The sequence below is a fragment of the Chaetodon trifascialis genome, chromosome 18, assembly GCF_039877785.1.
Source record: "Chaetodon trifascialis isolate fChaTrf1 chromosome 18, fChaTrf1.hap1, whole genome shotgun sequence".
Classification (NCBI taxonomy): domain Eukaryota; kingdom Metazoa; phylum Chordata; class Actinopteri; order Chaetodontiformes; family Chaetodontidae; genus Chaetodon; species Chaetodon trifascialis.
The window spans coordinates 15,567,366-15,591,804 of record NC_092073.1 but is presented as its reverse complement, the minus strand read 5'-3'; the positions used below and the strand labels follow the sequence as shown (position 1 = coordinate 15,591,804).

Genomic DNA, 24,439 nt, shown 5'->3' with positions numbered 1-24,439 from the left:
CCACATTTCAGTGAGACAGGTTTGACAACGTTTCTGCGAAATCCAGCAGTGAATGTTTCTCAGAACAGCCCTGCTTTTTTCTTCAAGTCGGTCTGCCTCCACTGTGGCAGGCGGAGGAAGTCTGGGCGATTTGTGCCCATCAGTCTCTCAAAATCCTCATCAGACAAGTAGTCCTGCAATCAGAGCACGGAGGAGGACAGAAAACGGTTAGACTGACCTCTACTGTTCACTTTCTGTTATTACACCAGGACGCACATCCTCATGACATTAAGCTTAGCACAGTGAGTCACAGTCATTATGGATTATGAGGCAATGGGACACACAAGCCCTCCACCCCTCCTTATGTAAGAGCAAGGCATTTAGACCACAAGAGACACAAAACAACTACAAAGAGCACATGTCTCTGTAGATGTTTTGTATCTCCTTGTTGTAATTTTGTGCCACTGTAGTCATTTTGCACCTTTGTAGTAGCTTTGTGCCTCTCTCTTTGTAGTTGCTTTGTATCTCTTTGTTGTTTTTTGTCTATGTAGTTATTTTTTGCATCTTTTGAGTCTCTTTGTAGTTGTTTTGCATCTCTTTTAGTCATTTTGCATGTCTTTGTAGTTATTTTGCACCTGTCTCTGTAGTTATTCCGTGTCTCTTAGTTGTTTTGTGTCTCTTTGTAGTCATTTTGTGTCTCTTTGTCGTAGTTTTGTCTAGTGTTAGTGGACTCAGACAACTCTCAGGTGCTGCTGTTAGTTGAAAAACTGTGCCTGGACTTCAATATTTAGTTCATACTGGAGACAGAGAGGCTGCTTGACTCCCGTCCAAAGCTTCCTGCCACAACAGATCCACACTGACACTCCTCTGCACAGGCATTACACTGAATACTGCAGCATACCATACAAAAGTTTTTCTGCTGTCAAGCTGATTTAAAGCTTTACTGACAGCGTGTTTGTGCTTTACTGTATTTCACTGAAACGTTACAGTAGTCTTAGTGTGCTGTGCAGCTGTAATCCTCTAATGAAGGAAATACAAATATAAATTGGATTGGATTTGTTTTTTTGTTTTTTTTCTCAAAAGTAAAAGACACCCCATCTTTTAACTGAGCTCTGTGACTTTCCAACAATTGCGTTTACACATTTATTAACACCTCGCACATACTGAGTTTGATCTTTTTGTGCCATTTGTAGTAGATCCGTGATTGTGCACCCACCTCTCTATGGCTGGGGTTCACTCCCTGCGGCAGCTCATCAGCAGACTTGTTGATGAGGAGCTCTGGGTCCAAATACTTCTCAGAGCGTCCAGCAGAGGGAGACACATTGCCACCAGGTGAGGATAATTTAATGATGCCAAAGGAGGGCCGGCCTCTCTGGTCAGAGGGGCTAATGGCACCAAAGGATCCCGGGGACAGATCACCTCCGTGGACCTTGTAGAATGATGTGGGGCTCACGGGGCCTCCTGGAGCCCTGTAACCCCCCTCGCTAGTCCCACCAGGACTCCTATTGAGATGAGAGTAGTTTCCATCCTGAAATCACAAGACATGGGTGAGTAAAATCATATTTTTGGAGAAAACATCAGAATTGTAAACCGTAGCAGGTTAGTAACATTAGTATGCATCGCGTTATTTGTGATATTAGTACGTTTTAGTCATTGAGTGTTAGTCAATCACTTACTACAGCGAACTGTGAGAAAGATGTTGCATCACTCAGCTTTTTTTTCATCTCCTCATAGGACTTGCCTCCCTGTTGAGAAGATCAGGTGAGGCAGGATTGAAAATTACTGAGCATGCAGAGTCGTCTTCGTCTTCAAATAATCCTTAAAATCATACACATGTGACCGTATGGTCTTTCTAAATTCTGAAATGATTCGTTCACACAAGATTATTCATAGAATTCATGTGATATTTGTGTATAATATTACTGATTTGTGATGATTCATGCTCCATCATCGTATTAAAAGCGCTCCAGTGCCTCTCGCTGAGATCACAGACAGGCCTTTACAAACTCACGGTCCACTTGTGAGGATCCCACACACTGAACCACCCAGTGAAGGTGAGCGGCTCGTGTCCCTGTTTGACAAAGATGATGGGTGTGTCGAGGTCGCGGTCTGCTGGGTGCAGCCTCAGGTACTCCTGCGCACAGTTCCACGCCTGCTTGGTCTCGTACTTGTAGGCTAAGTTTCCAACCCACAGGAAAATCTGAGGTGATTTGGAGAAAAGAAGAAAAAAATTGCGGAAATGAAGAAAATGAAGAATCTTATTTTATCTGACATTTCAGCTACGATCACAACTAGAAGTGGAATATAACTATGTATGAATTTAAGCTTCTTTATACTTCAAAACAGTTCACATGTTTTGATTATTATCTCCCACTTAACGAACTTATAGACTATTAACATTTAAGACATTTTAAGCTGTTTATAGTGTTTATATTTACATTAAAAAAATACAAATTAAAAACAATGCTTCAGGCAAATGGATCCTCCAATTCACAGCTTCTTATTGGCTGCATGAACTCCACAGTCTAATTCCCAGGTGGGTGGATTGGACTGAGCAGAGGACATTTCTGCATCTACAGACATGCACCTGAAGTCTGGCCGCTTTGAGGGCCTTCGACCTCTCACCTCCTGCCAAGTGTCCAGCAGCATGACATCCTCCTCGTCCAGGTCGGTCTGGGTGAAGTCGTCCACCTCGGTCATCCTGAACTGGCCGGGCTCATCGGAGCATTCAAACAGCCGGGGACTGTGAGGAGGCTCCTCCCTCTGCAGTCTGAAACAACACAGAGCTTGCTGCCATTACAGCTGTATAATCTGCTGTGTGTGGGTGGACGTGCATTACTCATGTTGAGGGGACATTAATCTGTTTGTACAGTCACATTTGGAGGACTCGCCTCCCTTATGGGGACAAAATGCAAGTCCCCAAAATGTAAATCATTACATTTTAGGGTGAAGACTCAGGGTAGGATTAGGGTTAGGGTTAGGGAAGTAGTGGCTATGGTTATGGTTAGTGTAAGTATCCAGGAAAATAAATGAAGGTTTTTGTAGCTCTCTCTCTCTCTCTCTCTCTCTCTCTCTCTCTCTCTCTCTCTCTCTCTCTCTCTGTATGTATGTTGTGTGTATTGGGGGGTGGGGTTGTGCAGACTATATTTCATTGGCTTCAGACGACATTGGGCATATTCCACTGACCTTGATATAAAAATAATCCATGCAGATTTAAATGTAAGCTTATTAATGTTTCAAAATATGATTAAAGGGCTTTTTTGGACGAGTTTTGGAGACAAGCCCTTGTTTATAGGTTAATGTAATAGTTTTTTTTCCTCCTATAATAGAGAGTAAAAAGACAAATAACAGAGAGCAACAAGACGTGGGTTGAATGCATATGAGCAAAAGTCTTGAGATTACATTAGGATCACAAAAATGTCTGATTCACTGATGTGATGCTGCTGCAGTCTGTGTTTACCTATGGTCACTGGCATAGGGAGCCCTCCCTCCCAGAGCTACCCAGAATTCAGCTGGCTCCTGGCCCTCCATCACCACCTGCTTGTCCTGCTTGGACAGCACATCAGACATCGCTCTCCCCATCACCCTCTCATCCCCGCTGCAGCCCTGGAGACAGATCGAGGCAGACATCAAACAAACGCGGATTTGTGTGAAAATGCAAACACACAAACACAAATCCATGTTTTCCTTCCTTGAAGGGGAGTTCATGTCAGGCTTCAGCAGCTTGTTAACAGGTTCCATAACAAAGCACGCACCTTTCCGTACCACAGGTAGCACATGTGGTTCGACTTGAGCAGGAAAACGTCATTGCTGTTCAGAGACGAGGCCCTCGCCTGCACCTCAGTGGCCTTAGTGTTCAGCTCATCGGTCCCTCTCACGTGGAAGAGCCTGGGACCTCTATCAGGGTTGACCGCACCAGCTCGGCCTGTACCTCCCTAAAGACACACACACATACTGTAACATGCATGCAGAGATTTGCACACATTTCTGCACACACAAACAAAATATAGGCATTTTTGGCATTTGTGCATTTGTAATCTAGCATAAAAACAGAACTGTCAGTGAGAAAACACCTCACACCTCAAAGATGATGAATTTGCCCTTGAAAATAGCCAGGAAGTGACGAGGCTCCTTTCCCATGATCACCCTGACCTGGACTGGGGCGCCATTGTACTTGTTATCAATGTTGACAGCCTGGCCAGCGCAAGCTGTGATCTCATCTGTAGTGGCATGACGGCCCTACAGATATAAAGCCAAGTTAATACAGAGCTACAGCTGTTCTTTTTTTTAGCCAGAGCTAAAAAACAAGGAAAATATTCCCTCTATGATGATACTGACCTGCCACATGTAGAGTATGTACTGCTGCTGGCCTGAGCTTTGATATGTGTACAGCACCAGGTAGCAGTCTCCTCCATAAAACTGTCCATAAGTACGTGGATTTACTTCAGCCAGCTCCAAGTTCTCGATACGCCACACCTGACCAGACATGAAAATGACAAAAAGTTTCAGCATTTTTCACCTAAATAGATATTATTGAATGTGCGCCATACAATGTTTTTGCGTATTTTTCCCCTCACCTTAACATCTCCGGAGCCATCATCCACCATGCCGTGCCGTGCTGCCATGTCAGGACGTGCGTAGAGCTGCAACGCATCGAACTTCAGTTGCGCCACCTTTGCTGTACGGAAAGCCAAAGTGTTCAGTGTGACAGCATCATAGGAATTCATGCAAAACAAAATATGTGATCTAAACATGAAATAAGAAGGATCTGCGATGAAATATTTCATAACGATCCAAGTTTAAATCACAGTTTCATTGTTATGTATTTTGCCAGCCTGTAGTCATGATTATTGATTTCACCACACATGCATATCGCACACTTTGGGTCTCCACACAGCTGGGAGGACCATGATTATATTCATAAACAAGTGTCAAAAGGTCTTATTTTTCCTTTCAAAGCTATCTGACTCAGATGTGAATTCATTGAAGGTCACGTAGAGGTTACCTGTCTTTCCCACGCTGTGGGTGGTAAGACCCTGAGTTTGCCCTTTTTCTCTCCAGAATTTGAACAAATGCTTGAACATCGCTGACTCTCCTCCTTCGGTCATCACCTGCACGCTGGTGCTGGATGGGTAGTTCTTGGCTTTGATATAGCCCTGATAGAAAAGATACGAGGAGCATCGTTCGTGACTTTCATAAATTATGACTTTAAGTTGATGACGCTGGCAAAAGAGAACCACAGTCTTGAATAATTCTGGAGTATAAAGGAGATTTAATCAGTAACCTCACCAGTGCCCTGTTGAGAGCTTCTCGCCGCTCCTCCATCGAGGCCTGTTTGCCTTTCCACACCATCACACAGGAGCCTCTCTGGTCCACAATGTAACAGTCCTGACAGTGAGAGAAGATGCAATGAACAGGACCCGTCGTCTATAACAACACCGTCTGATGAACATGTGTGAGGGTTAAAAGACAGTTACAGAGGAGCGCAGCAGGTCTTGCGTCAGAGGCTGTGTGGCCACTTCTTGAACCACCAGGTTCCCGTTGTTTTCAAACACGCTGGTGAGAAACAGTGTATGATTTTATTAAAGCTCATATTATTCCCCACACGTTGATGCAACGGATCAAGACGAAAGTCTTACTGGTAGAGTCTGACGCTGGTGTTCGCCTGGTCAGGCTTGTCATCAGGAATGGCGTTCCTCACCGACCCGCTTCCCTCGCCGAGTACCGCCGTCATGGCTTTCATCAGCTCAGGGGACTCCTTCTCATTTCCTCCCTCCACAATACCAATCTGAGCCCGACCTCCTCTCTCCCTGTCCCGGATGTCCTGAGCCAACAAGACCGCCTGCAAGCAAGGGAGGGGAGCTTAAGATTAAGAGCAATATTTTCTATAATGAAAGTTTATTTAAGAAATACAGAATATGGCAGCAAAATGGATTTTTTTAATATATAAACAAACATTAGTGGTTACTGATTGATCCAATGACCACAGAATATTTGATTTAAGTCATTAAAGACATCCACGAGATTAAAACAGATTTAATGCTATGACTGAGAATTAAAATTTTAGGCAAAATGCACAATTAGACAATTAGGTAATGTTATAACCCTCTTATCTTAGCTTCTTTCACTTAAAGTTTTATGCTTTGCCCAATGTCTGTATGTCCACATTGACACATGACCTTTGCAGCGGTGCTTACTTTTTGATACTTTGAGACTTTGTTGATGATACTTTTGTACTTTTACTTACTTGTAATGGAATATTTTTACACTGCTCTATAACCAATCAGAACGGAGGATTACCTTCAGCCTCTCTCTCGTGTTGCTCTGGGGGCCGTTCCACTGCACTATGGCTTTCCCCATGTCCAGCAGGAATATATCTCCATTGTTAAAGCTGTTCCATGACACCTCCACCTGCACATAGAGTGACGGAGAGTTATCACATAGTTTCCCCTTATTCAAATGAACAGTGTAAGATGTCATAAATCCACTAAAAAAGAAAAAAAAACAAACAAAAAACTGTGAAGCAAATGTTGTTAACATCTGGAAATATTAATTAGACACCACGCAGTCACGGCACTCCTCAGGTAATTAACTCCTACTTTGACAGCTATGACAACAAGCATGCCATGATTTGTTTAAGAAGGAGTGCCAGCATCCCTCATAGGGCGACGTGTGAGGCCTGTGATAGCATTAATGTCTGCCACAGCCCTTTACGTTCCACTCCGCATACCTCCCTTGCTGTGACATGCTTCCTGCCTTTGACGTGCAGCAGTCGCAGGACGTTGTAGGCATTCGAGTCCACGTGGTCAAGACCCGAGGCCACTCCGCCCTTCTTGTAACTGCAGAGAGATCAGCGTACATGACCAAAGTGCAAGTGCAATAAAGCAAGTGCAGCAGACTGGAGGCAGGATGAATGCAAAAGCAGCTGAAAGCATTTCTTGTTTTGTTGACTTTTAAAATTTACCACAATGTTACACAAGCACGAAGCAAAAAACACAATGAGGAGTCAGGGGTTAATGAACTTGGTGAGAGAAAACTGTGTTTTTCTTTGCTAAGCCTCAACAAAACAAGTGTAATTTGTGTCATAATGATTTCATGCAGAGGGATTACTGTTGTAAGCTACGTCTCAGGAAGATTACAGAATAAGTGTGTGTGTGAGTGTGTGTTTGTGACTCCTTCTCTTTATTTGGTCACCACCCCCTTCTAGTTCACAAAGCAGCCCCTTTCTTCGACTCACATGAGGCCATTTTTGAAGTAGCTCCTGAACCGTGGCGACTCGTAGCCCTGCACCTCCCTGTGCTGGACTGGAGTTCCACCCAGGTACTCGTCCAGCTGAGTGACGTGGATGGCTGCTGCACCTTGCTCGCCCTGAGAGGAGGAGTTCCCAATCCAATAGTGGATGTCGACCGATTGGCCTGAGTCCTTGTTGTTACATATCTGGTGGAAAGCAAAGCAGGAGCCACAGGTTGAAGACGCTTCCTTAATGCTATCAAGGCAGCCTCTTGGGAAATCAGCCAATACTGTACTCACATAAAGAACAATGTAACAGTCTCCTTCAAAGAAGTTACCAAAGGCTCTGGCTGATACAGGCACCATCTGCATGTTCTGAATGAGAAAACATGTTCAATATTATGACATCTTATATAAGATTTCAGCAGGACATGCAGAACCGACAGGTGCAGCAGTGTGAGCAGTGCATGTCTGCAAGTGCTGTAATGTGATGATATTTGTTTAAGACTTACATTGATGGTCCATATCTGCAGGCCTGGCTTTCTGTTGACATTTCTAAATGTGTCTCGACTGGTTCCACTCATCATCCTGCTGAACTGAAACACACACGCAGATGCACACAGACACACACGCGTGCGCGCACACACACACAGACAAACATTAATTTGGATTAAACACTGTTTATCTCATACTACATATAAAGAAATAAGCATTTGTATAGGTGTCTGATTCACATGATAAGATGCATTTACGGTATGTGAGCTGTGTAAGGAAACATTAGAAAATATGGAAAAATAATTTAAACATCTTAAACGACTGAGTGCATTTATCATCACTGTCTTGTCATCTGACAAGACACAAGATTATCTCGTAAAATGTGTTCAACCTCCAACCTAGCAAGAGAAATGGTACTTGCACATTAATAATAACAATAATGCAATCATATCTCCTGGACTTTTAGTAAGAATCTGAATGCGTTTCTACATGTTTACATTGCCACTTTCATTTACACATTAAAAGACTGTTTTTTTTTACTTTTTTGCTAATACAGGGCCGCTGAAACACAACAAAACACACTGTAACCTTGGCAAATAACTTCTTGTTACTCTCTTTCAGCTCTGTTTTTGGTCTACACCGGCTCCTGAAGGAAATATGTGTTAGAAACACAGAAAACACATATTTAATTGTAACTCCTCCAAAGTACTTAAACAGAGAATTGCTGCATCTTTGAGGCTTCCTCCTCCTCATCTCTCATCCTCGCAAGTTCCCATCCTTTCACTGCAAACAGATGTCTCCACCATGACAAGCGAACCATTTCAAAAGATTGGATCTCTGACAGTGAAACACCTCTAATCCCCCTAATGAGTGTCAGCTTGGCGCCATAGCAACATACAAGTTCGGCAATCAGCGAGTGCTTAAACTGCCTCTTGACTCAGATATCAGAAACAACAGCACTGATAAGCAAACACGCTGCATCACCAGCTGAGCCAAGAATATAGGCTTAGTGATGACACACTGTATGGAAACAGGCTCGGTGGGATGTCACACTGGCGGCAACATATCATGAATGCAAATAAAGGATCCATGCATACATGTTCTGATTTCCAAACAGCCGGAGGATCTGTGGATGCAGTTATTCTCCAGAGAAATAAGACAGCTACGGTTTACGGCTCTTATGCTGCACTTTGCCCACAGCCTAATCTTTGCTCCAGGTACAAAAGGTCTTGCTGGGCAGTGATTGATGGAGGGGGTGGTGTAGATCAAGTCACCTGTAATGTACCAAGACATTAAGCACACCCTTCATTTCTAGTATCAAGGCTCTGGTGCAATCAGATAAAGAGTTGACACATGCAGAGCTTACAGGGACAGAAAGGACTGCGATTCAAATAAAATCATGAGCTGAAGTTACAAAATCCTCCTTCTGAGTAGCACTGAGAGGCAAAGACTGAGTCAGACTGGCATCATTTCACCATTTATCTGATACATAAAGCTTGAAAGCAAGAACTTTAAATGAGCCGCAGCAGCTGTGGCCAAAAATAACAATTATGGGATCAAAGTAAATGCTGAAACGCTGTGTAACAGTAGCCGAGCAGAGAAGAGTCGTGAAATCAGCCAGCAAGCTGAACCGATAGTCGTATCTATCGGTTTGCAGACATTTGCCACCATTTAGCAACTGGTCATAGCAGGCAAGGTGTGGCTGCAGAGGCTTAACTCCTGAGTGAAGTTGAACAAGGGTTTTACTTTGTAAGAGGAAAAGCTGCACAGTCAGTCACTTTATGCTCGTTAACATACATTCATTGCTGACACATATCATGCAATGCATTGTTATACTGGTATGTTAAATATAATTTGGTGTTACGTGTCCTTCTCTGTTTGTTTAGGCCTGTTCGGTCATTGTTCTTTCAAACTGATAAAATAAATGTTCTAATGATAACAGTAAGTACTTGACAAACTTCTCTTCTCACCTCCACTTTCCCTTAATTGATTAATCTTATTCAAATGACTCGATTACTTGACTAAATGACGTTGATTCTTGGCCGTAGACTTTGTACTTCTGCAACCTGATCCGGCTCAAAATAAAAGAAACACTTAAGCAAACAGTGTCTGAAAAGAGAAATTGAAGGCCGGCGTTGCTTCCATTAGTGTGACAGGAAAGACTGGTTCCACCTCAATTAACCTGCGGTGTCCATTGACTCAACACACACAATGAGCTTCGTTAATGCTCTATATACATCTTAATGTGTTTGTCTCCACTGAACATGAAATGATGTGGGTCTTAAAAGAAACATAAAGTCTGTTTTAAAGAATCTTTTCCGATATGATTTTGATTTTTTTTTAAAAAGATTTTGTTCTCTGCAGTGGCTCAGAGGGAAGGAAAGGATTGATAGATGCTGAAAAAGACGAAAACTATGGAGTGAAATATGTCACCAAAATAAAAGCACAGATCTTACCTTGTGCTGCGTCTGGTGGACTGAAGGCCTGGGTGTCTCCTGCAAGACGTGGAAGGAGATTAGTGAGATGTTGTCTTTATGCAATAAAGTATCGCTGGCTTTATCTCCCGTGTGCAAGCTGGAGTGTGTGAGACAGAGAGGGCTGGCTGTATTTGTCTCCACACCCCGCTTTGAACGCACCTGCAATTTCCTGTCTCAATACACAACCTTAAACACGCCTCTTCCTGCATTGTTTCCAGGTGCTCTCAAATAATGTTTCGATATGGAGATTCTGGCTCTGCTTTGAGGATGAATGAAGGGGGCCAGACTTGCAAAATGTAGTCTAGATTCTGGAGAAATTCATCCACAATACCTGGACTGAGATGGACTCAAGCCTCACTCGAGGCCCTGATTGTGCTTTAAGTAGCCAGTCAGAGTTGTGTTTACGTTCGGCTGAGCCCTCAGCAGCACAGCGGGCATTACAGGGGCCACTTGACACCAATTATTCATTTCACAACTGTTACAACTAGCAGATGGGGGAATTGGACTCAAGGAGCGCCGAGTGGTATTGGAAAGGAATCAGAGGCTTTCTGTGGCTAAATCTCTCATTCTGTGCCTACTCACAGACACTCGAGGAGGAACGCTTGACATTATTGAAGGTTTACAGCTCTGGGCTTTGATCTCCCAGCAGAGAAGGCATTGGCAGCTTGTGTTTGCATTACGTTGCTAAATGTATTAACACACTGTATCCAAAGTGATTTGCACACTTTTTGAAGTAAAAGAAAGGGAGAGTCTTTGCAGAGTGTGCATGCTGATCCTTCGTCAAACAGTGAATTGTGTGTAAAGATACAAGAGGAATGAATTTGCGGCTAAGGGTAACCTTGAGATCAAAAATCACTATTACTTCTCCTCCAAAAGCATCACACCCTGCTTCTGCTGTCATTCCAAAAACGTCCAAACTGTGAGAACAATCTGTAAATTTCTTCTGCTGCACGTTGCAGTCAGTGCATGAATCATGGATGAAGCTCCCTGCTGATGTTTTCTGCTCAGGGATTCAGCTATTACACTTGTCTTTGTCTTATATAGTTCACACAATCCCTGCCAGGGAATCTGAAAAACAGATTGTTGCATAACTAGCCTGGTTTTCTTCTTAACAAACAGCTTCAAGTCAACATGCTTAGGTTTTTCTTACCTTTGGCCACAGCTTTTCATGTTTAGATTCAGTCCTGGGCTCCATTATGAAAATATGGTCATTTCAACTTCAGTCCTCACATATCTGAGGGACAAGTGGAAAATTAAGAGGAAAAAAACCCCTTGCAGGAGTTATTCAGGCTTGAACAAAAGGCTCTGTAATGCCTAATCCACTGCCGCAGTTAAAGCGGCTGCTACGTAAGCGGAAGCTAAACGTTCACATCGAGGTATCACATGAAGCTCAGCTCCTCTTGGTTGCACATTAACCAGTTTATATCCACGCAGTTGATGCACCTACAGATCATTTAACCCTGCAGACAACGGAGCTTGAGCCTCACTCGGAGAGGTTAGTGGTGTCTTTTTGTCCTCAATTCATGATGAATAAAGCACATAATAAATAACGGAGCACATTATGTACTATGTTTAGTATTATACATATATTTAGGATGCTATTTAGCTGCAGTGTTAGCATTCAGTGTTTGTTGAATTCATTTTAGATTCAAACTGCTGAAAGAAAATGCTCTCATGCCTCTTGCCAGATTTTTATCAGATGGTTTTCATTTTAGGAAACAAGACTGTTCTTTTCGTTGTCACTAACACTGAAGGTCAGCAATGACAAAATTTCAGTTTCTACCTCTGAAACTACTCAAACTCAAAGAATATGAAATAACAAACACAGCTAGAAGTAAGTGTTGATAACAAATGTTTAAAAATATGTTCAAATTTTCTTTTTTTTGACGGCGATGAAGTTGATGAAGATCACGCGTTTGTGCTTGGCTTTAATATGCATCTGATTTTCCAGCCACAAGGGGCAGCAGAAACAAGCTGAGGACATCACAAATCCTGCCTTTTAACTCGTTAGCTAACAGTTGCTTATTTAACATATCCGACAGTTACGGAGCTACATTATCATTCACTTACAGTCACGTACGGTCCAATATTCACTCTGTTTGAGCCTTTTTTGGTCTCCACCAGCTCCTGAGGGAAATATTTGACACTCCAGCTGCGAGATGCTCCACCATGTTCTTCAGCTAGTAGCTAACTGTCATTACTCAGTCATTACAGTCCATTTTAACATAAAAATATTAATCATAGCAGCTTTGTTAAAGTCATTACACTGTGGTACAAACTGACAGTGTGCAAACTTGCAACTTTAATAATGTTGTACAGTACGATTTCAACAGCAGTCTTTACAATGCACCCAACCCCCTTTTTTCCCCCAATAAATAGAATTTCATGTAATCTAAGCTAATTATTATATTTTCCTCAAAAGTTTAACATTTATTGGTGGACGGTGATGTCATCACAAAGGTTTCTTCTTCTTTTTTTTTAATATTAAAGAGGGGTTTAATTGTTTTTAAGGGTTATCAATTTACAGTCACTGTCAAAGATCAAATGAGCCAGAAATCACATTGAATTGTAAAAATCTTTGGTAAATTTAACAATTCAACGTTACTAAACTCAAACGCAAAGGACCATCCAGCTCTAACAGGCTCGCTGATACATTTCTAGAAATGACTATTTTCTGTTTTTTCAGATTAAATGACAATTACCAAAGACTGTTTCCCAACTTTCAATTTAAGGATTTAGTTAATATGCTTTTTGGAGATTTGAGTAAATATGCAGCATAAAAATGTGCACCCCATAACCCGACACAACAAAATCAGCACAGTAATGAAGGCACTTCATTCTGTAAGAGAAGATAAATCACAGTTGTTTGAACAAAAGGTCAGACGGGAAACAACAGCCTGCATAGCACAGCTCAACACAAAAACAAACAAACAAACAAACAAACAAACAAACAAACAAACCAAAAAGTCACCCATTTCTCCAAAAAGAAACCAAAAACTCTTCCTTCTGTCTACTCGGTTATTTTTGGTAACTAAAATATTACTTGATAGAATAGTAAAACCTCCTCTCTGATAGAAAAATTACTTTATGTATGTCTTGCTCTTAGAAACATATAGTATGTACATACAGTAATATAATCTTTTGTCAGTAGGGGTCCTGTACAAAGAGTCCAAGAATGCAGAGATGGTAAGAATCCATACAGTTGTTGTCTCTAGATTTGATTATGGCCGGAAAAATTGCCTGAAGTCCTCACACTGGGGGCCACGTTGGGACTCCCAGGACGGGAGCTGGGCTGCGGGGCCGTGGCAGCGAGGGAGGCCTCTGTGCAGCAGGGCCGAGGCAGGAAGAACCAGCTGGAGCTGCCGTCTGCTACCTGTTCCTCAGGCTTTGTAAGAGACTGTAAACGTCCTCCTCCTTACTGAGGCCCTCGAACAGAGGAATCAGGTCCAGCAGCTCCGTGTCCGCCATGTCGTCAAACCAGGACTGCACCGGGACCTGTGGAGAGATGAAACAGAGAGAGACACAGATTGAATTCATATGATGAAGGGAGGAAAACTCGGCTGACAGCGGATGCTAAAGTGTTGCATTATAGGTGAGGAGATGGTGCGAGTCTTGTGTAAATAATTAATGGGGGAAATGCATCAAAGGCATGAAGAGTGGCAGCAGCTCCACTGAGCAACTTCCCACCAGGGGAGAGAAATCTAACAAACTGGGAACATTGCCTCTGGCTCAGCGCTGTTTCTAAAACAGCAGCGCAGATTACTTTTGACAATGTCTCGCAGATTTAATCATTTACCCTCATTATTAACTTTATAACTAACTTGTTTCTGTGGTACCAGTGTACCAGGTCAAAGAGTGAAAAAGAAAAAAATGAGCTCATCACTTGCTTATTTGTGGCAACCCCTATCAAGTGACATTGTTTTCCGCTGTTTAAACACAACATCCAGGCTCATCGTGATCGGGCCTTCACTTGTTCAGGTCAGAATTGTTACGCTCAACATCAAGCACTTACTGCATTCTCAGGGTGGAAGATGTAGGAGGCAGGTGAGTTGTCTATGATGATGACTCTGCTGAGCTCTCGGCCCAGCCGGCTGAGGTCTTTGACGTAGTTTCCTCTGTGGAAAACACAGGATTCCCTGAAGAGCCGGGTGCGAAACACCCCCCACTGGTCCAGCAGGTCCGCCACAGGGTCGGCATACTGATCGAACCCAAACACAGAAAGAAAAATCAGGTTAACATGGTGTGTGTAAATCACTGTGACGTGCACTTAGAGCCACAGTGTGTGGACAGACCTTTGCTAAGCTCGCTGTGAAGAGGACGCACTCGAAGAGCTCCCCCATCTTCTGGAGGAACTCGTCCACGTGGGGCCTCTTCAGCACGTACACCTGAAGCAAGGACACACACAAAAGTCAGCTTTCACATACTTGAAGTCAGGCTACCACACCTTCATATTTCTTTGGCACCGACCACAATATGCTGAGGCGAGATAACCATTCTGATTACCCGATCAGCCTCAGCCATGAAGTGATCCTGCTCATGAACTCTGGTCAGAGATAATGTTTTTACACATTAGAGACATAACCTCTACTACCTGCAACCAGTGATCCAAACCACATGTACCAGGGTTGCCCAAAGCAAGGCCTGTGGGCCAAAGCTGGGGCGCCATGAGGTCTGATTTGCCCTGTCAGATGTTTCCATGTGCTGCAGTTTCATCTGATTAAGGCCCGTTTAAGTCCAATAAACTCAGCGCTACCTTTCATCTTTTCGTGTGTAATAACGAGATGAGCTGATGTCCGTATCTCGTTGTCAGTCGACATATCAATTGCACTGGTCCTTATCAGCAAAATGAGTCATCTGTAGATATAGAACTTTATCAATGAGTTGCCTGTTATTCATTGGTTGCAATACTTCTCCAATAAACTGATTAAATTCTAGGTTTTGACCTTTGACCCTCATTAATCTGAGAAGCCAGTATATGATTTAACTTGAGTAAAACCTGAGGAAGAGTTACTCTGAATGAATGTTGTTGCTCTTTGTCAAACTTGATGTGAGGTTTCTTAGTTATGAGGCGGCTGTAAGCTCATCGCTGCTGTCTGTTTCACTGATCAGCTGGGTTGGGTTCCGTAATGAGCTGTCACATTTGGTACATTTACAAGTTTTTTCCAGATGAACCCTTGGTCTATTTATATATAATTCATTAAAAATCTTGAAGGCAATTATTCACATCAACTATTTTTTCATTTTAAAATTGCCCTGGTTATCCTGAAAAAAGTGCAATACTTGCATATTTGAAGCAAGACGCAAACAAGAATCTCCACAGTCCATGATTTCAAAGCATTTTTCTTGTAGGACTCCTTTTGATGTATTTGGGAACTTTGGCTTCTTCTGTTAAATGAAAAAATGGTTTGTGTACCCAGTGATTCACACCACCATATTTGCCGTTTCTGCTCGTCTTCGCCTTCTTCTGTTGGTCTCTGTAGGTTAGGTGCTGCCCCCAAGTGCAAGTAATCAAGCATAGGCCAAGACAGATACAGAAAGCCTATCCTGGATTACTTGAACCCAGTTCCAGCTACAATGCAGCTGCTTCTGCTCCAAACAGGACGAACTTTTACATTAATCCAATGGATTAACATGTCACAGAGCAGGTGCAAACCTCTGTTTCTTCCTCTCTGCTGTCATTTTTCTGCCTCTCAAACACACATTTGTAATCAGTGAAGCATCTCTTCTGCTGCGCACTCAGGAGTATCTTCAGCTGGCTTTGTGACATTTGTTTACCTGGTGGCAAAGTCACGTCACGACCCGTCTATCTTTACAGACACAGAGAATAAAACAGAAAGCAGCAAACTCAGGGAGGAGCAAATGCACTGTCCCCTTTGACGTAGCTGTGAGATCACAGAGAATAATAAATGCTAAAGGAAAGAAAATGGAGCCACAGCTTCCAAGGGACATCTTATAAATTAATGAATATTATTTCACTCAAGGCCAATTCCAGGAGTCCTGCATATCAGTGCAACAGTACCTGATGAACAGTCCCATCAATCTCCACTGGAACAATGAAGTCTGCATTGCTGATGGGCTGCAGGAAGACAAGAAACAGAGAAAGGATTCAAAACTTGTGGTATTTTTCTGCTCAAAACAGCACAATCTGACAAGGAAGCTGCTAAACCACAGGCCCATATTTGTGGTTTAAAAAAAAATAAAAAAAACGGAGAAAATAGTCCTACAACGTGCCTCAGGCAAACTAGGGAGGCTTTCAGCATAATGTGATTCCCACTGCTCCCGCGCTCCGTGTCTCTGTGTTAAATAAAAACCAGAAGTGAGACTCCGGGGAGAAACCTGGGAGCTGCACAAGATGACAGACGTGAACGCGGACAGGAGGAGCGCCGCCGTTTTCTCTGCGCGACTTGTGTCATCTTTAAACGCAAGAAAGGGGAGAAGAGAGGTGCAGGAGGTGGAGGAGGATAGACGCTGGAGGGGTGTGGGTGGGAGACAAGTGGAGGGCGTGAAGACGAGGATGAAAGGATTAGGTGGGAGGCAGGGCGGTGTCATTTCAGAGAGGGAGAGAAAGAAAAACAGGTGACAGAGAGACAGAGAAGAAATGTTTCTGGGAGTTTTAAGAAGCACAAAGGAAGCTTCTCCGTCAGAGCTCGGCTGTCGGCTGTTTGGATAGTTTGTTGTAGAGACAAGAAAGAGTGGAGGATTATCTGAAAGTATTGTTTGATCAGTTGAATTGACAGTAATTTGTATTTAAATTGATGCAGGTAAATCTGCAACAATACTGCTGGAAAGTAATGCTTGAGATGACTTTGCGTCATAGACTGTGCTTCATTCTGAGGAAGTTATCATCTATTATTAATCTGTAAGCCTGCCCTACAAAGACAGACAGTAACTACAGAGTGAAGTCGAGAAAAAGGGTTTGAAGTTTGAAGGCTAATTAGCCTTCAAAATGCCTACATAAGGAGCAAAACTTCAACTTCACGCCTTTTTCTGATGATCGTTCGTTCCCTCTTCACCAAAAAGACAATTAGCATCTAAGCTAGGCTACTTAGCTTTTAGCAAGTTGCTTTTTCTTCATTAAGTTTACATTTACCAACATTTTTAATTTGGTATAACAAACAATTACTAAGATGTTGGAGCATCAGAATTTTTTTTTTTTTTCAATAAAGAAACAGGTCAGAAAAGGTCTGTGAATTTGCTTTAGCTATGGCTAACCGTGGCTGCATTTCAGCTAGCTGCTAGCCTTAACTAGCTAATTTGTTTTGTTTTTTGTTTGTTTTTTTACATGCAGTGTTTTTATGTACACATTTCGATAGAATAATATTATTTACATCATAAAACTTTTAAAAATTTAGGCAAATTTTTACTAAAAAGCATGTGTAGCCTATTAGGCTAACTGCATTTCAACACTTGTAAGTCCGCTAGCATTCAGAGGCATTCAGTAAATAAACAAATAGATTTATAACACCCTGTAATGAATTTGTAAGAACGTACATATATGCACAGTAATGTATATATTTAAAACTATAACTCCTGCTGTGAGCATCCCTAAGTGGAGGCTGCTTTATAAACAGATAATGAGCAACAATATCATAAAAATCTGTTGTAATGTCTTCATAGGGGAAGTTTTAATTGGCCACAGCACATGAATAAAAAATGAAGATGTCCGTATAGCTGTGTACAGCTACATTACCGAGTGTTATAAACCGTTTATTACATGTTTGTGTATTTAGAAATGCTCAACAGGGAGACATAAAGTAAAGTGTCGCCTGTTTGTTTTGAGGGCAGCCTCGTCTTCGGGTCTTAAAATGACGCATTCATGTTTCCATAAAACCGCTGTGACATCTTTTTAATGAACTCTAAACCAGCTGTCCTTGAATATAAACATACCCCACATCCCTGATGATTATACTGTATGTGTAAATTCAATGCTTGTTCCCTTCAGGCATGAAACTACAGTCAGCAGACAGTTCAATGCCATCCAACAGAGGGAGTGTTTGCAGCAGGAATACGAAATGCAGCACTTTGACCTTCCGTTTGTCACCTGTATAATCTGTCTAATACAACCATAATGGTAGTGACAGAGGAACAATAGACCTACTGTACTGAAGATGTTTGGTCTCTCTGTGTGATGCAAGCGGAAAGCAATGCACAATCAAAGCCTGCAGATCCATCCTAAGGCAGATGCCAGCACTTCTGTGGATCAGGTTTGTAATATATTCAACTCTGGTTAATGTTTACACCAGTAAAAGACTGTAGCCTTGGCTGTCTAAAAACAGAACCAGTAATGAGCCAAACCAGTGACAGGCAGAGGAGAGAACAAACAGTCAGCATTTGGTCCAACTTCCACAAAGAGAAGAGAAAGAGGCAGGAGAGTCACAGATGGAGGAAGAGATGCAGAGACAGACTTGGCCTCTGCCTATTGCTCGTCTGCTGAATCACTCCATCATCTGAAGACTGAACACACAACAGCTGCTCGTCGCGCTGCTCTGTAATGGGCCGGGATCCGAGACGGCGAGAGATATGAAAATGGAGGAGGCCGAGAGGGGGAATGTATGAGAAACGGAGGGAGAGGGATGAAGTAAACAGGGAGAACGGAGAGCGTTTTATGGATCTGTGCCGAACCAGCGTTGACCTCAACAGACGGGACGGAGGGAACGTCTTCTGGGTTGTTTCAAGTGATGATCACAGACTGACTGTGGTCCAGGGTTTCTGTTACATACATGCATTTCCCAGCAGGGCATCATTTGGCATTAATGTTCAAACCTGCCTCTGAAAAACACTTCCACATCTCACTACAGCAGGTTTGTCCACATGCAGTACAACTGAAGTATGTGGACAGAAAAACACAGAAAAAATACATTAAAAGCCTTTTAGGGCTGCAGCTAATGATTATTCTCATTATCAATTAATATGCAGATTATTTTTGCCCATTGACGGATTAATTTTAAATAAAGTTCTGCTTCGTTCAGCCTTTACTTTATCCAATGATATTGCTCATCATGGAAGACTGCAAGTAAAGAAGGGGTGAATTTTGCATTTTAGCTTAAAAAATGACTTAAACTATAAACTGATTATCAAAATAGGCGTCGATTAATTTTCTGTCCAGGTAATCATCTTATCATTTCAGCTCTAAGGCCTTCATTCAATCTGACGTAAAGCTTTAAAACTTTCAGCCTCACAGGGTTAAGGCGGCCTCACTCTGTGTACTTTGGTTCAGTTAAGGTAAATCTTAACGCTACAGCATGATGTCAATATTTCATACAATAGTGTCTTTAAACATCTGTTTCAACACAACACTGCCAAAGCTGTACGGTCCATAAATCCATGGTTTTCTGTTTCTGACCTGACTTCAACCCCATTCAGCACCTTTAAGATGAAGTGGAGCGAGGCAGAATTTATTGCCTGACGTCACTTATGCTCTTGTGGCTGAATGGGATCAAAAACCTGCAGCCAGCTTCCAAAATCTTGTGGAAAGCCTTTGCTGATAAGCGGATGCTGTTATAGCAGCAGACCACGATTTTGGATTGAAATGTGCAGCAGTCACATGCAGTATGGGTTTAACGTTCAGGTGTCCAGATACTTTTTGTCCACGTGTGTTTTTCTATCTTAATCCTTCTCAGTTTTTATCTCTGCGATACATTTAATAACACTGGTTTTGAGAAGTGTTCTATAAATAGACTTTACTATTATCACTGCTATATACAGTAGGCTATATCGTCTGAGCACACTGGATCTAATCCTCGAGCAGGAATCATCTTTTCACCCATAACATACAGGATAAAGCATGTGATGTCTTATGTAACACTTCTTTTTTAATCTACACCCATCTGTGCACGATGTGAAGTGTCTCCTGTCAGTTCTGCCTGTTTATCGGCACTAATTGTCCAATTCTAGCTTGTATGTTTTCATCCGAAATTACCTCCTGAGTTCACTTGCAGAAAAAAAAAGAGATCCACAGGAAATCCTGCAGGCTTCTGAGCGGAACCGAGAACGCTTCGTGCGTGTCGCTTTCTGTTTCGCTCTCTTCCTCTCCCAGCTGATTTTCATTTATTGCATTGCCTGAATCCATTTCATACTGCATACTGATCTCTGAGCTAAATGCATTTTGATAGACTGAGTATATGGCGTGCAACTGAAGCTTTATCGAAAAAAAAGGGGGGGGGGGGGGGTTGTTCCTGTGTGAGTTTCTGGCTTGTTTTGTCAGGAGAGGAAATAAGACCCTTCAGACTATTAGAACAGATCCAGGACTTCTGCGAAATTCATCCCGCAGTCATTCAAGGCAACAGTGCGCTGTGTTGGACACACCCTGGTGTGTGTGGGTGAGCATGTACGTGTGTGTGGCCCCGTACTGCTGGCATGTGACTGTAATGGGTGGGTCCAGTACAGTGTGTGTGTGTGTGTGTGTGTGTGTGTGTGTGTGTGTGTGTGCATTTTTCTCTCCCTCTGACTTTCCACAGTAGATAAATTCCATAAGAAAATGTACGGAAAGTGTTTTCTCTGCACTTATTTCAATCAACAAACGGTTTCCTTTCACTGCTGAATCAAAGTGGAGCAAACACAAAAGAGTCTTCAGCTTCACCTTCTGCTGTTTTGCTGCGCACCTCCAACGCTGACAACAAAAGGCAGGCAGGCAGGCAGGCACAGATACACTACACACAGATGTAATAAGATCAGCTGGGGCCGAGGCAGCGCTGTGCTGAAGTGGGTCACTAGGTGTGCCAGGTGTGTCAGTGTGAGGTACAATTTGAATCAGATGTTTCCCAGAAAGGCTGGAAATAAAATAAACCATAATAACAAACTCATATTTTATAGTATGATGGGACGCCTGAAGATGTAACGTGCAGTGTGTGAAGACCAAAGCACAAAAAGTGAAATGCGTGTACTGTTCTTGAAATAGCACGAGTTTGATTTAGAAACGTGACCTTCAGTTTCCCTCTACAGTACTGTACGCTGCCAAATGAAGCGGTGGTGCCACAAAAACAAGCAAGCAAACTTCATCTTACATAAGCTGCCATCCGGTGAAAATCATGTGCACACAAATGTTAGCCATGCTCGCTCTGTGGAAGGCACTGGTCCACCACTTTGGTCCAAAATCTCAACAGCTGTTCAATGGATTGCCATGAAACTGTGTAACTGTAATAACTTTGTTAATCTTCTGACTTTTCCTCTAGCACCATCGTCAGGTCCGACTTTAATGTATCCAATAATTTAGTCAATGCCCAAATATGATTAAGATCAGTATAAATCCCATCATCCTCAGCTGTATTTTGTGTTTAGAGAAGCACATGTTAGCTGACATTAGCATTTAGCTCCAAGTACTTGAATTAAGAGAGCTGCTAGCATGGCTGTAGACTCCTGCTGGGTGTTAAATATGAATAATAAATATCCTTTTAGGGCAAAGTGAACTCTTCACCACTTGACCTAATCAAACCCTTTAACTCTTCTCATCTTGAGATTCAGTTTCAGGTGACTGTGATCACGCGCTTCCAGGTAAATATGCACCGTGACGTATACTACAAAGCACAGAAACCTTGAAAACATGGTATTCCCTGGCTTCAAAAAAGTCTGGCAGCCTTTTACAGTTTAATAAATCAATGAAAACTTGTAACGTATTAAATAATCCATTTGCTTTATCGTGTAGGCGGATGACTCTTCGATGGAGAGTTGGGTTTAAGGCCGTGAGCTCGTGTACAGCTGACGTTCTGGGGATGCTGTGCGTGGTTTTCACAGGACAGGGATGATACTGTAAGAACCTCGTGCCAAACTGTAAAAATGTATTGGTGGCTATGCCAGCGCCTCGTTATCAGTGAGACCTTTCTTTTTTGCCTTTTCTTGTGTTACTGATGTATAAAAGCTCTAACACCCTCAGGGACACACTTTGCTGCGATTACGTGTACTTCAGTGATGCAGTGAGCTCAACGGCACCTCGTGTTAATTGTCATCACACCATTGTAGCCGCATTCACAACAAAGAATGGCAGCTTGAGGATTTATTTCCGTATAATCCCATTATCCCTCTAAGGTTACGGAATAGAAGCGCAACCCAGCTGCAACGATGAAAAAGCAACATAATAAGTGTCTGTTCGCTTGAATGTGTACTTTGTGTTGCAGGGAAGCACTGCGGTGAAATACCTTGAAGGAGCTGTGTACGAGGGTTTCGTCCAGGTCGATCACCACGCAGTTCTTGCCGTAGTCTGCTATACTGACCTCTGGCAGGAGGAACTTGGCTGGCGGCTGCAGAGACAACACACAGCCTTTACAACAGAAGCTTGTCAGAGGGAACAGGCTGCAAAGCACACACACACACACACACACACACACACACACACACACACACACACACACTGATGATGGCTCACTTGGTCACTTTGGGTGACATTTTTTTCCCTTTCCTGGTTAAATAAAGGTTAAATTAAGAAATCAAATGATTTTTTTTTTCCTCAATAATCTGTGGAATCGTTTAATCTACGAAAACGTAATTCCAAAACATATTTAATTTGAACTGATAAAAGACAGAAAGAGGCAGATCCTCATGTGTGAGAAGCTGGAATGACATCTCATTTAACATCAGCTCACATGCCATCAACTATCAAAACCAGTCTAGCTGGTAGGATTATCTTTGCCTGCTGTTGTGGCTTTGGCTGTATGTGTGGCTTCACTGTGCGAGTCCCCGCTGCTATTTTCTGTATTACCTCATGTTGACTGAGCTCTGTGACTGTGCTGCCTTCAGGGTCAGGGGGAAAAAGGAGAAACACTTGTGTCCTCTGCCAAGCAGGCCTGGGGTTGCAGACAGGCACGGGGCAGATGGTGCGGCCATAGGGGGCACACACTCACACACACATATACATTCATGTACACATACACGCACACACACAGATCTGTATAGAGGTGAGGAGCAAGGACTCTGTCAATCTTACACATAGCCATGCTTCTGCTGCTGCTCAGTATGCCAGGCGTTTCCTGCATGTATGTGTGTTTCTGTGTGTGTTTTCACTGTATTTATCATGTCTTATGGCAGGACTGCATGCTGATGTTATCAGAGGAAGGATTCCCTGCGAGCAAGGACACTGAATGACACCCTGGCAGGCCGTGATGAATGTGATTTACACATGCAGGTTGAGCAAATAAAGAAAGAGCGACTGGGAACTTGACATTTTCACCAGGGAGGCGCACGGTGATAAAAGCAAAAAAAAAAAAAAAGTTCAGCTGAGGCCACAGTCAGGGGGCGCTATCGCAACCTGACAGCTCTGAACCACAGCATCGTGCTGACTGAGAGGAAATGAGTTAACTTGATGACCGTGAATCTAACAAACATGTCTGTCTGTTGGATGTAAGAGTGGCAACGTAAATTCCAGTGTGTCATCTCACACTCCTACGTCTTAAGTTAAACAAGCTATTACTTTTAATATTTTCACAGTGTGGTATTTGTACTTTTACTTTAGTATTACTAGTACATTAGAATGTGTTAAAACCATTCACTAAGTGTTTAGATAATGATAATGCGAAGTCAGGAGGGTTAAAGTAAAGTGATACTGTTTATTTATATGCCTGTGTGATGAGCTTTTGGCATCTGGTGCTTTCTGACGTGGTGCTGTGACCATGACCCTTGCGTTAAAGTAAAGAGTGACGCAGACGTAACCTGTCCAGGTCAGCTTGAGTTATTTAAAAGTCGTCCTCGCCCGGCCAGGAATATGACGGAGCAGACCTCGTCGCCACATGCTCTTCCTGCCGTTGAAGGGAGGTGTCTGCTGGGTGGTATAGTTTAAAGCTTGGCTGGGACGGTGGGATGCTGTGAGTGTGAATATCCTAAATTACAGTAAACCATGGGACCACATAGATTGCAAAATAGCTCAGTGAATTGCAGTCTCAGCACAAACAAAGCAGGGATCAGATGAACCTCCCGCTCTGGTGAACGTCTGAAGAAGTGCGGATCATTGAAACCAAGCCCCCTTCGAATAGACTAACAGTAGCCACTGAGTGCATCACAATGTGGTCTTTCTCAATACAGACAAATAGCTAATTTAATCAAGGGCAGGTCATCCATTTGCTGATCAAAACTGGAAAAGGTCGAGCGTGAGATTCAATACATTTGATGTAATAAGTAAATCAATCCCATGCTCTGTTCCAATGATTGGACGAACACGGGAGAAAAGGACAACAGGACAAAGGCACAAATAAATCATACGATAATAAATGGATCTGGATTGCTTCTTTCAGTTGTGAGAGTGGAGGTTAAGTAGCAAAAAGCAAAGCACCGAA

The 24,439-nt window shown here is 42.7% G+C and overlaps 2 protein-coding genes across 3 annotated transcripts in view; both read right to left on the bottom strand.

The window, feature by feature from the left end:
- Nucleotides 1-6: 6 nt before the first annotated feature.
- On the bottom strand, nt 7-11,394 carry vill (villin-like). The gene is made up of 20 exons (XM_070985558.1): nt 11,332-11,394; nt 10,161-10,199; nt 7,722-7,805; nt 7,510-7,584; nt 7,217-7,416; nt 6,710-6,818; nt 6,280-6,390; nt 5,619-5,821; nt 5,457-5,535; nt 5,269-5,367; nt 4,985-5,135; nt 4,557-4,657; nt 4,318-4,455; nt 4,060-4,218; nt 3,735-3,914; nt 3,440-3,585; nt 2,605-2,749; nt 1,991-2,179; nt 1,196-1,507; nt 7-173 (listed from the first exon to the last, which is right to left on the bottom strand). Exons 1-20 carry the CDS (start codon nt 11,374-11,376, stop codon nt 60-62), a joined length of 2,679 nt encoding a protein of 892 aa, XP_070841659.1. The 5' UTR covers nt 11,377-11,394; the 3' UTR covers nt 7-59.
- Nucleotides 11,395-12,066: 672 nt separating this feature from the next.
- The window catches only part of ctdspla (CTD (carboxy-terminal domain, RNA polymerase II, polypeptide A) small phosphatase-like a), a 31,736-nt gene continuing 19,363 nt past the window's right edge, over nt 12,067-24,439 (bottom strand). For both annotated transcript variants that reach the window (XM_070985979.1, XM_070985978.1), the window contains 5 exons: nt 22,313-22,414; nt 16,201-16,257; nt 14,474-14,566; nt 14,194-14,379; nt 12,067-13,676 (listed from right to left, as the gene is read on the bottom strand). In XM_070985979.1, coding sequence (XP_070842080.1) covers nt 13,551-13,676; nt 14,194-14,379; nt 14,474-14,566; nt 16,201-16,257; nt 22,313-22,414 — 564 coding nt within the window. In that variant the 3' untranslated portion in view covers nt 12,067-13,550. The remainder of the gene's footprint in view (nt 13,677-14,193; nt 14,380-14,473; nt 14,567-16,200; nt 16,258-22,312; nt 22,415-24,439) is intronic.

Coding starts and splice junctions, on each gene's coding strand:
- vill (XM_070985558.1), bottom strand. CDS start 11,376: ATGGAGCCCAGGACTGAATCTAAACATGAAAAGCTGTGGCCAAAG. Junction 5,136..5,268: donor AAGCTCTCAACAGGGCACTG/GTGAGGTTACTG, acceptor CTTTTCTATCAG/GGCTATATCAAAGCCAAGAA. Junction 4,219..4,317: donor ACATACTCTACATGTGGCAG/GTCAGTATCATC, acceptor TTATATCTGTAG/GGCCGTCATGCCACTACAGA.